This window comes from Python bivittatus, unplaced genomic scaffold, assembly GCF_059951505.1.
Source record: "Python bivittatus isolate LINGU-HERP-01145 unplaced genomic scaffold, Pbiv_v1 ctg000330_np1212, whole genome shotgun sequence".
In the NCBI taxonomy this organism is placed as follows: Eukaryota; Metazoa; Chordata; class Lepidosauria; order Squamata; family Pythonidae; genus Python; species Python bivittatus.
Window position 1 is genome coordinate 60637151 of NW_028277058.1, and position 17730 is coordinate 60654880.

General features: G+C 39.4%; 1 protein-coding gene across 1 annotated transcript in view; it reads left to right on the top strand.

Moving 5' to 3' along the window:
• Positions 1-1297: 1297 nt before the first annotated feature.
• Positions 1298-17730, top strand: part of EXOC4 (exocyst complex component 4) — a 390468-nt gene continuing 374035 nt past the window's right edge. Inside the window, exon 1 of the mRNA XM_088141428.1 lies at positions 1298-1429. Within this exon, the coding sequence (XP_087997554.1) occupies positions 1344-1429 (86 nt within the window). The 5' untranslated portion in view covers positions 1298-1343. The remainder of the gene's footprint in view (positions 1430-17730) is intronic.

The following is a 17730-nucleotide window of genomic DNA, read 5'->3' on the forward strand; positions in this document are numbered from 1 at the left end:
TAGGGCACAGGAGCTAAAACGATGAAAAACCTCGGAACACCGATGAAATGCCCTCTCATGCCTGAGGTCTAGCAAAAACTTGTCCACCCTGCAGCAACTGGGGGTAGATCTCTCTAGGTACAGAAGAGCTGGCTTTGTGTATAGTTAAAAGGGCCTCACGTGCAAAACATACTGAGCTTATTTAATTATAACCATGGTTAGTTTGTAGCTCAGTGAGTTATGAAAATCCAGCCCATTTGGTTAGTTTATGATTCAGTGCATTGAGCTGATTCAGCAATGAGCTGATTCAGTGATCAAGTTAAGCAAGTTGTTCAAACCAAGCAAGTGCCATTTTTTCTTTTCTTTTTCATTTGGTGATCAGATTGCCTTAGAAATCACATCTTCCTTCCTTCCTTCCTTCCTTCCTTCCTTCCTTCCTTCCTTCCTTCCTTCCTTCCTTCCTTCCTTCCTTCCATCCATCCATCCATCCATCCATCCATCCATCCTTTATTGACTGGGAGTATATTGGCTGCAAACTAAACTGGAAATTACCCACAATAACTTTCCAACAAAAGGAAATCTTCTCAAAATTAACATTTCCCATGAAGTCACGCAATCTCAATTAGTCCTGACACCTCATTGTTATTCTAAATGAAAGAAATTCTTTCCCTTCCTCCATTTCTCTCTCCTTCTGTCATTCATCTGTCTCAAATTTTAACTTGCAAGCTCCTTTCTTTTCGATACTCCACAAAGCACAATGCAGACTGATGTTGTATGATGATCATGATTATAATTAAGCCCAAATCACTTTTATCAGAAATTATCCTGGGGACATGTTAAAAGAATGTCCTATTATTTTGAAGGAATAAATATATTTTTGATACAATATAGACATTTCCTTTTAGGATCATGGAGCGTGTTTGTACATACTCCCAAATTCATTTTTCTATTTTCTTCATAGAAAAACAACAACAACGAATCATTGCAATGATACCATCAAGACTGGCAAAAGTGACAGCAGAAGCCCTCCACGCTATTCTCATGGTAGCTGTTCTCCTGCAGCAACAGGGATTGGAGGCAATGGCCCATTAATCCCGGCCTCGGCTTGCAAGGGCAAGATAAACTCGTTTCACTGTCACCTGGGCGGTTCAAGCATCCTTCTCTTGCCCGCAGGTAGCTTTCACCTGCTCTTCCGCAGGAAACTGCAAGCCCCAGAGTGCAAAACGGGAAGGCGGAGTCAGAAGGAGCCCTACCTCCCACCTCCCCGCGCCCGCGATAGGGCGGTTGGAGGCTGGCATACGCGCGGATTGGCCAGAAAGCTGAGAGCGGGGCGTGGCCGACCTTAGCGCGGAGGCCGAGCAAAGATGGCGGCATCTGAGGCGACGGGGAGATACAGGAGCGCGATGAGCAAAACCAAGGACCCCTCCGGCCTGCTCATCTCCGTCATCAGGTAGCGGCGGCCGTCCCTCCTCCAGGACGGGCTTGAGGGCCGTGGCGAAGGCGTCGCCCCTCAGCAGGGCAGGCCGAGGGGGAACTCGCTGCCTTGGGGCCCCGGGAAGCGTTCACACAACCCGCGTCACTAGTCAGGGGCTGCATGAGCGTAACGTGCGAGGCTCGTGAGTTGTAAGGTAGTTTCGGGGTGTGGTTAGCTTAGGGTTAAGTATATTGTGCAAACCCTGAAAGTGGGTTAGTTAAGGACCCGGGGTAAGTGTGTTGTGCGAACACAGCCTCTGGGTCACGGGCAGATCGAACGGTGCACGGGGATGCTTGTCTTAGACGATGTCCCCAAAATATCTCGACTCTCTGGGGCGGTCAGGACTAGCTTTCTTTAACGTGGCCCTTTCTAGGAGTGTTGGACAACTGACCCCATGATTCTCAGCCTGGCTGGCTCTGGAAAGCATCAGGCAGGGCCTGCTTTGCCTGCTGCATATTTGGGGGTGGGAGAAATGATTTGTGGCTTAATCTCTTTGGGGCTGCTCTAATGTGCTTTGCCACTTGGTCGTGCCCATTAGAGTGATTGGACTGTGCTCCCCATCATTCCCACCTAGCATGCTGCTTTTGGTTTATGGAACCATTGATAGCTTGGAGCCAATATATCCGAAGGCTGCCCTTTTTCTAACTACCAGCCTCTCATTTATTATTACAGGTAGTCCTTGTTTAGTGACCACACTTGGGACCAGCATTTTGGTTGTTGAGTGAAGTGGTTGCTGAGTGAAACCGCAACTGTGCTTATGATCTTATTTCAGCTTTCCTTTGCTTTACAGACCTGCAAAGGTCACAAATGCAAGGATTGGTTGCAAAGTTACTTTTTCATCACTGTCATAACTGCGAACAGTCACTGTACAAGGCAGCTGCTAAACGTGGACTACCTGTATCGTTGGTGGTCACATCACCCCAAGAAGCTAAATTGGGGGGTTTCCCACCTGGCAGGGCTTCTTCAGTAGCAGCCCCTGAGTGTGGGTCTCTCTCTTACAAATGCTGTGCTCTTCTACCAATCTTTTCAGGACTACACAATCTGTTCTAAACAATGTTTTTGTTTCCTTTCTGTGTACATTGCCCATATTGGACACAAAGATGTATACTATAAACAGGAGAAAAACATGGAGCTACACCATCTTCATCCCCATTCTTTTGTTTTTAAACCCACTTTTTATGGCCTCCAGGGAACACCTTGGAAACACAGTGCTGAAGTTTGGTGGTGTGATAACCCAGAAGATGCGGCAGCCCATTTCCCCCCCATCATTTAGAGATAGGGAATGCACAAAAAGTTGTTGTGTAAAACTGGCTTAGCGTAGCTGAAAACAAAACAAATGAAACCAAGGGTAAAAGCAAAAGCAGAGAATTATGGGTGACCTTACTCAGTTTGCATCATTACTTTGCCCTCTGTATTGCCATCCTGTCCCTGCTAATGTGTGCGGGGAAGAACTTCAGTGATTAAGATGGGGATAATGAGGCTGAGGTTAATGAGATTTTTCTTAATCTTATACCTGTAGGAACCAAGTGTTGTTGCTAGTTGATTAAGCAATGACACAGAATGAGCTTTTCTACTCAGCACTGGGCCTTGTGCTGAGTAGCTTCAAAACTTGTGTCTTGGCCAACACAAATTGATTTCATATAGCTAGTATGTGGTGTTGTTGTGAGAGGTTGAAGTAGTATCAAGGAGACCCAGGTTTAAGTCCACCCTCAGCCATGGAAGCTCCACAGATGACTTTGGGCCAATCATCCACTTTTAGCCCAATCTATTCATGGGATTTTGGTTGTGGGGAAAAATTGGAGAACAAAGTGACGAATATACTGCCATGAGCTCATGAAGGGAAGGTAGAGTAAAAACAAACAAATCATTTTTTGGGCTCAACTATATGATTACAGCGACATACAGGATGGAAAAATAAAATAAAGGTTTCCTGGCATTTCTTTCTTTCTTGATTTTATTTATTGGTTGTTCCAATCTACTACATCTCACAGGTTTGTTATAGTAGGTTCAAGTCCCTTCCCCCTTCATTTACAAAAGCTCATGATGTGAATTTGGGTCAGTTGCAGTCTTTCAGCTCAACATGTTCTGCAAGTTTTTTCTGGGGAAATTGGAAGGGGGAGTACTTGCAAACACCATCCTGAACTTGTAGGGGAAAGGTAGAATGTAAATCTAACAAATGAGTAAATAATTGTTGTATGTTTGAGTCTGACAGGCAGTTTTTTCTATTTGGTGGCTGGCTGAGATGCATTGATGCCTTTCCAGGGAGTGTCATTTGTTGTTTGTGTCTTTGATGATTGAAGTCAGGATTAAGTTGTTGGATCTCAACTTTTTTTGATTACTGTACTTGATGTGTGATGCTCTGGAGTTGCACTGTCATGTATCCACTGTCAACTAGTTTCAAGTAGTTGGGGAAGGAAGCCAGTGGCTAATAGCACACAATGTCTTCTGTCATGAAGAATGAGTGTCAGGAAAATCTTCTGTTCTGCTTTATTTTGCCAAAGGACAGCGAACAATTTTCTGAAGATTTGATCACAGTGGGACTATAGTTAGGCAGGTTTGCGTAGTCTTTATGTGTTAAAAAGTAAGCTAAGATTCTGAACCGAAAAAGGTGTTATTGATTGTGCTTCTTCCCTTGCCACATGCCAGTGAGGATAAGCCACCTTGGCTAACAGTGTGGATCAGATCTGTTTTGTGAATCAGAAATAAGGAAGCTCAAGAACTGTAGTGGTAAAAGGAGACTTTTTGAGGGAATTGGAAAGGATGGACAGGTTTTTCCAAGTCTTAATCTGAGGCCAGCTACAGTGCATTTGAAATAACAATAAGAATTCCATCAAATGTGATAAAATCATGCAGTGTTATGGTTGGAAAGGAACTTGGAGATATGTAGTCTAACCTGCCCAGTGCAGGAACCCACCAGTAGAGCATTTCTCTTTAGGATGTGGGGGAGAATATTCTGTAGGTCAGGGTGAATGTAGAAATAGGCTTTTTCTGAACCCCCATCCCTCTGACGTCCCAGGTACCTCTTCAGGATAGATTCTGATCAGAGAAAACAGTGCCATAGATTACGAAGCTTTATGACTTCCTGAGCTATAATGAATTTTATAGGTCATAAACACCGTATTGAATTGTACCCAGACACTTATAGGTAACTAATACGATTTCTGCAAAAGTAGTGTGATTCTGAATGTTGAACCAATTGTAGTTTCTGCGTAATCTTCAAAGGTAGCCCCATCTACTAAGCTTTACACTAATCAAAGGTGAGACAATAAGGGTGTGAGTGACTGGTGCCAGAACATCTTGCTCCAAGAATGGTGGCACTCAGCACACCAGCCTAAGCTGGGTAAAGATTTTCTTCAGTTAGTCATGGGTGTATGTGCTGTGTGAACACAACTGTTGTGGGAGAAAGGGAATAATAGCCTTCCTTCCCAACTGTAATCGCTGAGCTAGCTCCATTGCTCCAAGAAGGGATTGGGGGAAAATCCCCCTAATGCCAATGGGGTGCTTTTCTTAGAGCTAAAATGGGGGCAAGTTTTCATAGAGATTGCAAGAAGAAAAGAAAAAGAAAACTCTCTTATCTGCCTTTTGTGGTCCCAGTAAAAATTGAAGTGAGATAGGGGTTTGTCTGCTGTGTGATGGGAATGATAGTAGCACATTTAGTATGGTGTGTAGTTAAGTCAGTAGTAAGGTTCTAAGTAAAATCCAGAAGGCAGGATAAAGTGGCCTTCCCCAGCATACAACTCCCAGCGTTCCTAGCCACCATAGCCAACAGCTGTGGCTAGTGGAAAATTCTGGGAGCTGTAATCCCAGTGCACTGGAGGGCACCAAGTTCAGGAAGGTGAGTTATGGCAGCCCACCAGAGCTCAGGGAGACTTTTCTGCTTAAATAAATACATGATACATGTCATGTGCACCCAGCCTATGTGTGTTACTGGGGGGGGGGGGTGCTATTTATTTATTATACAGATTTGTATAGCTGCCCATCTACCAGAAGAAATTCTGGTTTGCAAGGCAGAAGGTTGACTGCAAGCAGAGTTGAACTTCAAATACACATTTAAAGACTGAAGTGCAACTATTGTTTCTTTTAAAATGACTGTATAGGCTGTGATGACTTTCTGCCTGTTGTTACTTTTGCTACTTTAGAGGAAAACTGGTATTTAACTGATTTTATCTGTGCTGGCTACGTTTTGTGAGTAGGCTGGAACTTTCCCACATTGTTTCTTTCTGAGATCAACCTTTTCCCACTTTTGTTGTTTAGCATTGCTTAATTTGCTGTTTCTGCCTACTCATGGTGTATTATGACATTCCATCTGCACTGTGTATCTGTTGTGTTAACATTGTTTTAAAAAACGTTGGTGGATGGTACGGCACTTATGATCGCCGACTTTGCTGGAATAAATTCATGCTGACAGCCAGTGTTTGTGCAGAGATTCTTACTTATGAAAGTAGACGGGTTAGAATAATTTAATTTGTGCTTGTGAAGTTCAGATGTGTTTAATTTGGGAATTCAGTAAAGCAGAAATGCTAAATTCAGGTATCTTAATGAATATAGTCCATCCTCTCCCAAGTTAAGAGGCAGGGAACAAGATTTTTTAATAAACCCGTCAAAGCTAGAACTCTAGGCTTGGTTCAATATATCAGAAATTCTTATTATGATAATTAAATTTAATCATGGTTTCCCAAATAGGAGAAGAAAAAATGTATCTGACATCCTGCTGTAAGTAAAATCAATATAAGGTGTGTATATATGTTATAATAGTATATAAATAAGGGTTATTGGAATACAAATACAAACCCCTGCCTCCACAGGGTGATTTGACTTGTACTGAGAATAACTTGTGAGGGTCATACAAATTACTAAACTTTCCTGGGAAAAATCCTTCCCTAGAATAATTCAGTCATCCATATTTTCTTACTAAACGAGAAAGAAAATTTAAATGCACTACAGTTTTCTGTTCTTCAAGATGAATTGTATTATACAAAAGGCTTGTCTGAGGTTCAGCTCCATTTATACAATTGTGTGTGTTTGTGTGTATACACACACACACACTTATATACACACCCACACATACATTTACAGGTAGTCCCCGGGTTAAGAACTCCTAGTTTGCAGACGACCCATAGTTCAGAACGGAGCCTATTGTAGCAAAATTCGAATTAAATACATAATGATTTGAGTTAAATACACAATGGTTTGAGTTAATTACACAATACTACTTAAACAGTATTATACAATAATACTATTCTGGCTTACATACAAATTCAACTTAAGGACAGACCTTGGGAACAGAACTCGTTCTTAAACTGGAGACTACCTGTATACATAAATGTACAGTATATTACTTTTTGCATTCTGTCTCTTTTCCTCTCAAAAGGATAGCATACAGAGTTACCTTGTTTCAAACCCAAAGTACATGGTGAAGCAGTTTAGGGTGCCTACTGCCCATTAGGGTCCCAGATGAAAGCCCCAGCTCGGATTTAAACTGGGATTCTCATGTTCAAATCTGAGATGTAAAGCTGCCATATCTTTTCATCTCTTTGATTTTGGTAATAGGTGAGCTATGGGGCTGGTGGAAGATGATTGCTTGTGTGCAGTCGATTAGCCTTTGGTTACATGAACATTTGGGAATGCTGAGCTCAGTGTGAATCAGTGAACTCCTTCCTTCCTTCCTTTTGAATTTTTTTTCTGGTTTAACCTAAAGTAATCCTTAGCTGTACCTGACACTGAAAATGTAACTCCAAATATTTCAGAATGGAATGGTTAATGAAAACTGATCTCATAACTTCTGACATTTAGAATACAAAAGAAATCGATGGAAATAAGTTCTTAGCTGGATGTTTGTTCCTGCAGTGTCTGGTATCAAGGCATTGCTAGGCTGAACAGCTACAGTATGAGGCTTGGAAAGCGAAATTTACTGAAAATGAAAGCTGACCTATTAATTTTGTTGTCCAAAGTTAGCTGCAAAAAATAAATGGCACAAAGGAAATTAAAATGGATACTTGTTGCTTTAAAACCAGGAGCATGTATAAAAAGAATATTGAGACATACTGAGGAGTAGACCCAGTTTTTCCAGCCTCTTCTCAACTTTTAATAAAGCACTTGTCCTTAGTGACTTGATTCTGCAGTGGAGTTTAGATAAAAAATATTTGTGTCTTAGGCTAAAGTGAAAAATGTTTTCTAAAGTCGATGCACTTTCACTAACCTTTGCTGAAAACTAGTCTAATTATGTCCTGCTGCTCCTGTTCTTACAATTCTTGTTACAGTAATTACCTACACTGGTATGTTTGGATTACTGAATATGCCATTTTAGCAATGGCAGGACTATTTCTCTCAAGAAGTTCCTTCTTAAGACACCCTCTTCAAATGATACCCTCTATCTTTGATCCTGTCCCTCATTTGCTAAATCTTGGGGAAATTTGATTGCTCCTGGATTCCTCGGGTGAGCCTCAAAGCAGAGAAATGTTCCACAACCTGACCCTCACTCCTCCAACTCTTGCCTACTCAGAAAAAGCTAAATCTTGGGGAAAAAAGGGGGGGGAAAAAAAAAGGTAGCCATCATGGAAGCCAGATGCAACATGTTGTAGAACTTTCAGAAAAACTCTTCTGGCCGGGTTATAATAGCCACAAAGTTTCTCTAGCACAGGGCTGTAGCAGCTCATTGTTTAGCCATCAGTCCTGACCTGAGCCAGTAATCTTTGGTGAGAACCTGCAGTCCTGTCCAGGTGTTGCAGCAGACACTGCTCCTGGTCTTCCCCATTTATGGATCTTATTTTATACCCCCTTGCCTGAATCATCATCTTGCTGTGATACTGACAATTGTGATGCAGGAGGACACTGATGGCTCAAAGGCAAGATAATGGTTAGCAATATTAAGGACATAGGAATTGCCCTGTTGGATCAGGCTGGTCACCCATCTGATGCAACATTTAGTTTCATACAGATACCTTCAGAAAGCTCATAGTGCCGAACAGATACATTGACAAAAAAGTGATAGCTCATTTCCATTATTGTTCCTAGCAGCTGGTATTTAAGGTTTCTACCTCTGTTCAAAGCAATTGTAAATGGCCATAAAGAAAAGCAGCTATTCATAGGCAGATACTCTATTTCTTTGTCCAGCTTCCCTTGAAAATCATCCACATTGGTGGCTGTGAATCTGATGACAGTAGATTCCACACATTGTATGAGAGAATGTGCTATGTGAGAGAAAAACATCTAGAATGATAAAATGCATGGAAAACCTGGTAAACTTTTTAGATTTTTGTTTATATATATATTTTTAGCCAGTTTGGTCTAGTGGTGAAGGCACCAGGCTAGAAACCAGGAGACTGTGAGTTCTAGTCCCACCTTAGGCATGAAAGCCAGCTGGGTGACTTTGGGCCAGTCACTCTCTCTCAGCCCAACTCACCTCACAGGGTTGTTGTGGGGTAAATAGGAGGAGGAAGGAGTATTAGGTATGTTCACCACCTTATTTATAAAAATAATAAAGGCGGAATAAAAATAAATCTAAACTTTTGAAGAAGCCTGTGAAGGAATATATCATTCTAGAGGTATTTAGTTTGAGGCTTACAAATAGCAGCTTGGCTCACTAGACATCCCATCTATTCTCAGTGCCAATTCATCTATATCACTTTCAGAAATACGAAATTTTGGAGAACAGAAAGAGGAATTTCCCCCCTCCTGTTTCTATCCTCTGCTAAACTTTTAGTATGGAGAAAGAACATTGCCACTCTCTCCAACAGAGATGGAGAGTTTGAATGAAGGATAGCTTCCTCTCCTGCTCCTTTTTTCACCCAAACTTCCTGCAAATTCAGCAAAACTCCACTTTTCCAATCTTACTTGCTGTTCTCTGCAAGTTTTTATGCTTTTAATATGTTGATAATGCCCTTTAGCTTGCATGAGTTTAGAAAAGGATGAGACAGATTTGTGGAGGAAAAGTATGCTACTGAAGTTGATGTATGATGCCTTTATATAACCTTCAAGTTTCAGAAGTGCTTTTTAAGTATCAGTTGCTGATGAGCAACATTAAATGGAAAGTCTGCTTGCTTGTTCTGCAGATCGGCTTCCCAGAAACCAACCTGGAGAAGATACTGGGCTCTATGAATCCTTGGTCCAATTCTGATTCAAGTCTCATGCTTTTAAGCATGTGAAACCCAGTCACACTGCTAAGCTATATACCCTTCCCTAAAACAAGAAAATTACACGTTTGCTGCAATGCTCAGATGATCATACTGATGAGAAAAAAAAACTCAGGATAATGGCCCACATTCCTTTATTTGGGATTAGATGAGACTTTATCTTCTTAAGATTAATTAGTTGGTCGCTCTTGAGAGTCATCTATTTTCTGTGGAATGTAGTTTTGCTTCTAAATTCTAGTCTTCTGATTTAACCTGTTCTGCAAGGATAATTGGGGTGGCATGTCTGGTCTGCCCTGACTATTTGAAGTGTGGATTATGTGGATTGCTCTGTATAGTGGAGTGGTTACTGTGTAGAAAAGCAGGTATTGATTCTGGTCTGGATTTGATTACATTTGCATATTATGTACTGCTCTTATATGTGGTTGATAAGGTGAATTTTTCACAATTTGATTATGTGCCGTCAAGTTGGTGTTGACTCCTACTGAACATATAGATAGACTTTCTCCAAGATTATCTGTCCCTAACCTGGTCCTTCAGGTCTTTCATAGGTGCACCCATTGCTGCTGTAATTAGATCCATCTACATTGCTGTTGGTTATCCTCCTAGCTTTTGTTCCATTTTTCTTAGCATTATAGACTTCTCCAGAGAGCTAGGTCTTTGCATAATGTGTCCAAAATATGGTAATTTGAACATGGTCATTTGTGTCTTGAATAAGAACTCTGTGTTGATTTGTTTGAAGATCCATTTGTTTATTTTCTTGGCTATCTATGGTATTCTCAGGAGTTTTCTTTAATACCAGAGTTCAAAAGTGTTAATACTCTTTCTATTCAGTTTCTTCAAAGCTCAACTTTCTCCCATAGAGGGTCACAAGGAAAATCATTGCCTGCACAGTTCTGATCTTTGTAGGTTTAGGTACATCCCTTTCCAAGCACTTCATGGCTGGTTTAACAAGTGCTAGTCAACAAGTGTATTTCCTGACTGCTGGTTCCTTTACTGTTCATAATCAATCCTAACAGGCAGACCCTATCTCCACATCAATATCTTCATTGTCCATTCTAAGGCTGGTTGCTCTGCCTGTTGTCAGTAGTTTCTTTATATTTAATCTTAGTCTCATATTTTCACTGTGTTCCTTGATTTTTATTACTAGAGTGATTTTATTCCAAAGTGATTTAGAAATGGGGTTCAACTGGCCCTAGTGTCCATATTTAGGCTGCACCACAGGTGTGAACAAAGATGGCTCCTCTGCCTCCCAGCCGCTTGCTTGCAAGCCATTCGCAGAAGCTTCCATTTTTTCTAGTAGTTTACGAGGAACAGCCATCTGGGAGACTGGATGGGTTAATTTCTCGCTTCCTCCTTAATCTAGAGCAAGTTGGGTGGTTAGCGTTTGCTGCCAATCACCAGGCCAGCTGCAGTGCTATCTCCCCTCTCACGGAGATGACTAAGCTGCCATTGTCCCCACCAGAAGTCTTTCTATGGCTTATTGACTTTTGTATAGGTTTTGCATGAGAAGAATGAGACGTTCTAGGATTCCTGTTTTCCTAAAGACATTCCACAGCTTGACATGATGTCACAGTTGAAGGCCTTTCTATAATCAACGAAGTAATATATTACTTCTTTTTGGTATCCTTTGGCCTTATCAGTTATCCAGTACATAGCAGCAATTATGTCTGGTATTCTGGGCCTTTTTTAAAGCCAGCTTGAACATCTGGCACCTGTCTTTCCATGTAGGAAATTTCCATTCCATTCCATTGAATGATCCTAGGCACTTTTTTGCTAGCATGTGAAAGTAAGGATGAGGTATGATAGTTTGCACGTTCTATTAAATCTCCCTTGTTCAGTATTGGCATGTAGATTGAACTCTCCCAATCTGTTGGCTACTGTTCCATTCTCTAGATTTGCTAGCGTAGCATGGTTTGAACCTTTCCTGATTCTCCTTCAGTTGCTTGCCATCAGTTCCTGTAGCCTTCTGACTTGGAGTGCTGATCTAACTTCATCTTCTGCTACAAGAGGTTCTTGTAAGAAGGGAGCATCTTCTGTGTTATCTTGGATGTTGGTATCTTTACTGTATAGAGCTCAGTATAGTCCTTTCATCTTGGTTTGATTTTCTTTGAATCGGTTATTATGTGTCCACTGACATCCTTTAGCATTCCACTTCGAGGTTGGAACCTCCTTTTGAGCTTGGAGATCTTTTGGAAGATTTTTCTTATTTTTCCATGTCTGTTTTTATCTTCATTGTCTTTATAGATGTTGTAATACTGTTTCTTGTCTCTTCTAACAGCTCTCTGAAATTCTTTAAGTTCTTTCCTAATATTTTTGTCATTCTTGGCTTTGGCTTCTCTTCTTGGCAATTTCTACTGTTAAACTAATATCCAGTTTGTTTCTTTTTTTCCTTGATCTTTTATAATCTCTTTTCACATTCATCCTTAATAACTTTAAGTTCATTCCACAGTTCTTCTGGTTCCCTATCAATGAAGTTGAGCAGTTCAAAGTGATGCTTGATGTTCTCCTTGAAAATGGTATATGCTCAAGATCATATCATGGAAACTGGTTGGCTTTCTTCTTCTTTGGCTTAACTTGGAACTTGCACATGAGCAGTTCGTGATCTATTCCACTGTTAGCCTCTGGCCATGTCTTTATAGCAACTCCATGTACCAATAATATAGTCAATTTGATTTCTGTTTACTCCATCTAGCAATGTCCATATATGTAGGTGTTGTTTGGTTATTAGAAAATTGCATTAGCAACAAAGAAATCATTGGGTTGGCAGAAATAGATAAGTTGTCCTGGTTCATTTCAGTTTTCTAGGCTGTATGGCCTGACTACTTTTTCCTCCTTAATATTTCCAAATTTCTATCCCAGTCTCCAGTCACAGGCAGCACATCTTGCTTGCATGTTCTGTCAATATCAAATTTAACTTGATCATAAAATTCATCAACTTCCTCTTCTTCTGCATTAGTGGTTGGAACATAAACTTAGATAATTGTCATATTAAAGAGTTATCTGCAAAGGCTATTTGATATTACTCAGTCATTGCATTGTAACCAAGTATTGTTCTTGCTATACTCTTATTGACTATGAAAGCAGTGGAATTTCTTCTTTGTTTTTAATGTCCAAAGTAATGGACAGTGTGATCATCTGACTGAAAGTGTCCAATTCCAGCCCATCTCAATTTGTTGATGCCTAAGATATCAGGGTGATTGGTTTCATTTTTCACTGTTGTTGAGCCTTCCTGTGTTCATATTTCTTACATTCCAAGTTCTCATTGTAATTCTGTCTTTGCAGCTTTGGATTTTTTTTCCTGCATGGCAACATCAACAACTAGGTATCCCAAAGGCTTTAATCTAGCCATATCATAAATGCCATTAGTACCCCAAAAGATTCTCAGCTCTTAGTAGCATGTTGAGTGCCATCCAACCTGAGGGGCTCATCATCCGGCACATCATCAATCATTTTATATTGTTTAGCCTTTTTTTTTTTTTTGGTGGAATACAAGAATGGTTTACCATTGCCTCCCCCTGTGCAGTCTGAAATGATACATTTGCTGTTGTAATTAAAATTATTATCTGCCACTGGCATCTACTTATATTAATGCTGCCCAATATAGCTGCCTGCTTGCTTTAGCTGGGCAGCTGGGATGACCTTCATGCCTTGGGTGATCCTGCTGGGAGTATAGACTCTTGGAAATGATAGAAAGCCAGCTACCAGAAAGGTGGATAGAATGGTGTATATAGTGGCTGCTCCTGAGATAACCATCATGGACATAGTTCACCTGAGGTTAGTTGACTGAGGCTTGGGTCAAAGTTGCAGGGACACAACCATTCTTCAGCAGAGTATTGTTCTGAGTGTGGCTTCAACATTCTGTATGTCAACTAATAAATGTTAAAGTCTAAAGGGTATTGTTGAACCTGTTGAACCTTTTGCTTGACCAAATATTGGAGAGGGATCTTGATTTGATTGTTTCTTTAAAAAGTAGCATCTTGGATGGAGAGTCCCAACCAACTGATGGATAGTTTGGGTAATACTCTGTAATATTAATACTGTTTGTAAAGTCTAGAGGGATAGGCTTATGTACTTCTGTTGATTCCCCCCTTCCCTCCAATTCTCTAACCTTTTGTCCATATTTGGATGGAGTAGCTTTTGCATCCTGAAACAAGGTAGTTGACATTTAGCAAATGCTATTGCTTGGTGAGAACTTGTCAAAAACTTTAAATTAGTGAGTGTACCTGCCTTCTATGTATTGTTAGAGATTTCTCTGTTCAATTAAGACAGCAGCGCTGTACACATTCGCATTGGAGTAAGCCCCAGTAAACACAGCTGATTTTTCTCTAGAGTAAATACACTTAAGACCAGAAAGGTTGCATTTGAAAACTTCAACAGTCTTATTAAATTGGAAAAATAAACTTTACTTGAAACTTAATGAGATTATTCTTGAAACTGTGTCACCAGATTCTGTCATCAAGTCATACTCTGAATGCCACAAACCATGCTCTGTTTTTTGTATTTTGTTATGCTGTTTCTTTTTGAAAGTTCAACTTGCAGAGAGGAAGTAAGGAAATTGAGTAACAAAAGTATATATTGATGCTGAAGTTGTATTTACATTAAATTGAAAGTAACTCCCATTGAACTAAGTTGTAAATATTTATATGCCTTAGGGCAATTCCATAATGGTGTTGTACATTAATGAAAGCGTATAGGGCAATATTGGCTGGGTTCAATTTTTTTGCCAAGCCCAAATCTTACTTGTTTGGTTTTGGCTTAGTGCACTGTCTGAACCTACAGTTGTGGCCTATAAAATATAATTTATGGCTTAGCATGCTGTACGAACCCAGCCAGATATGACTTATTGAACAAACCATAGGTAAGCAAACAATGGTATAATATAATGTGTGACTCTAAAATAACAGGAAGAAGTTTGGGATAGAGGAGGTGGCTTTGGAAAGAATGGCTTTCCTGCAGCCAACTGTTAAGTTTATGGCTGGGCCCATCAGCAGGACTCAACCGTAATTTAACTCCAAGTACAAAACTGTCTCCCTAGCTAGGTTTTTGAATTAGTGAGCTTGCCCCCTTGGAGTCTGGTAGAGAGAGTTGAAAGCTTTCCCTTCTGGCAACGTGATAACTGTTGACTGCACACTCTCCTTTCTGAGAATTGAAGGTGTTCCATAAGGTTCACCAAGAAAATGCTTTCAGTTGCCTCCAGTCACTTCAGTTCCTGCAACTGATATAGGCAATTCTTAAAGTCCATCAGGTGCAGACTGATAACTCCTCTAGTATGTGTTGATTCTCCAAGGTGTGTTTTTTGTTCTCTTAGACATTTTCATCTTTAGCTTTTTCAAGCATGCTTGCTTTTTTATGTTTCCTTCCCATGTCTCTTTTAAATAAGTATACTCAGTGAAATGGAAAAAACAAATGAAACAATGGGTTGTGTATTTTGGTTAAACCACTAAGTGATGTTATTTCCTTTATATTGGGTATATTCTAGCTTTTTTTTTTTCTCTTCAGTCTTTTGAAATAGCTTCGGTGGGATTTCAGAATATATTATAAAATATGTATTTTGAGGTTAAGTACTGCCAGAAGCTTTAGGCAATTTCTTTTGGGACTTGTTCTTAAAAATAGCTTTTCGATTATATTCTTGAAATAAGATTTCTGCTTTCTAAAGTGAGTGAGATGTATATGTGTGTGTAGATGAGTAGAATATTCACCATGGCTTTCAAACCTTGCCTTCATCAGGTATAGCTCTGGAGATGCAACGCTTTGTGGATGTTAGTGGCAATTGTGAAAGCGTTCAAAGTTTCAAAAAAAATTTCTTTTATTGATGACAGGCAGAGCAAAGTAACCCAATTCCTTTGCCCCACAGGAAACTTAATGGTAAGCCTGGGACTTAAAATTTCTCATACATAAGGATGGGTGGCCACATAAGTCTTTTTAATAAACAAATAAATAAGCACATTCCAAAGATATCAGATTCTGACAGGTGATGCTGAATCATGTAGAAATTAAACTCTAGAAGACAAAGGAAACTTTCTGCTGAATAATTATGTCTCTGGCAGTGGTTTTAAATTAGACCTCAGCTGCTTTATAGCTCAAGGTATTATTTTTTGTCACCAATTCTCTCTATTCTGTGTGTGGAGTGAAAATATTAATCTGCTGCATAGTTCAAGTAGCCTCTCCTCCTTCATCCCCTGTCATTTAATCTAATAATTAAAAAAATCCACAGAAGCCCCTTTTAGGCGATACGTGCTGCATATGAAGGCTTCTTCACTGCAGTTAGTTCTATTGTACTTATAGAAGACTGATGACATTTGGTGAATGTTCTATTTGTCTACACACACACACACACACACACACACACACATCTCACTCACTGTAGAAAGCAGAAATCTTATTTCAAGAATATAATCGAAAAGGGAGGAGTTGCTCAACTCTGCTCGTGTAGTAAGTACTGCATGTGAACACATTGCCCTTCAAACACCCATAACCAATCTCATTGGAATAAGTGCAGTGTTCCCACATACTGAAATACAGGATTTTAATATTAGAACAATAGGAACTCCATCTTGAGAATACATTGGTGACATAAAACAGTCCTCCACTGGCCTACATTTATTGATGGGTATCTGCACTTGGCATAGCTCTTTTTTATGGCAGTAGCAAGGGGATCAAAAGAAAGAGTTGGAGGCTGACCAAAATGTTCTCAGTTCTTTTTTTTATAACTTCATTGAAAAAAAAAAAAAGCTAACAAGAACTAATTTTAAGAAAAAGAAGAAAAGTTGAAAAGAGAAAATAGCAAAGATTAAAAGTGCAAAAAAGAAAAAGAACAAAAACAAAGAATTGACTTCTGACCCTTCTCATAACAGATATAAGTAACAATATCTATCCAACTCCTCCTCTAAATTTAAAAAAAACTTCCATTATTTCTGTTAATCCATATTATTTATAATAATCAAATCCATGCAACAAAACTTCACTTTTTTCAGTAACTCGCAAAAAGTCCAAAAAAAGTTTCCAGGTATTATTAAAATTATACAATGTCTTATCATGAATCAGTGCTGTCAATTTCACCATCTCTGCTAACTCCATCAACTTCACCAACCATTCTTCCACTGTAGGTAATACCTTGTTTCTCCATCTCTGTGCGTATAAAAATCTTGCTGCTGTTATCATATATAATAATAAAGTTCCATGAGTTTTTTCCAACTGTCTGTCCATCAAACCTAAAAGGAAAGTCTCTGGTTTTGACTGTATATTGATCTTCAAAATCTTCTGTATACAGATACGAATCTCAGTACAAAATTTTTTAGCATTTTTACAAGTCCACCAAAGATGGTAAAATGTTCCTTCATGTTGTTCACATTTCCAACATACATTCGACGTACCTTTATACATTTCAGATAATTTTTCTGGTGACATAGACTGGCAATACATCATTTTGTAAAAAATTTCTTTTAAATTATAACACAGCATAGTTTTTAGTCCTTTCTGCCACATATTTTCCCATTGTTCCAGTTGTATATTATAACCAAAAATTTTAGCCCATTTTATCATACACTCTTTAACTTGTTCATCTTCTGTCTCAATTTCAATAAAAATTTATACATCTTTGCAATTACATGTTCGTCATTAGTACATAATTCTATTTCAACTTCAATCTTGACATCTTCAAAACCATAAACCTTTTTATCTATTTTAAACCTTTCTTATAGTTGAAGATAAGAAAACCGTTGACATGTATATCCCTCTGCTAACAAATCCTCTCTTGTTTTCAATTTAAAATCCTTTTGAGAAAATTCTAGTACATCACCATAAGTTAACCATTTATATTTCATTATCATTTCTCTTCTATAAAAAGCTTCTTGTGGAGACAGCCACAAAGGAACTTTTGGAGACAACCTAAATTTATATCTGTTCTGTACTCTCAGGATGGCACGTCTAATAAAATGGTTTTTAAAATCTATGTTAACTTTAACTTTATCATACCATAAATAGCCATGCCACCCAAATCTTTAATCATGTCCCCAAAATGTTCTCAGTTCTTCAGAGAAGGCTGGACTGAAGTGGCTTCCAGAAGGTGCCACAAGAGAGTCAGTTTGGTGTAGTGGTTAAAAATGCTGGTCTAGAAATTGGGAGACTGAATTCTAATTCTCCTTT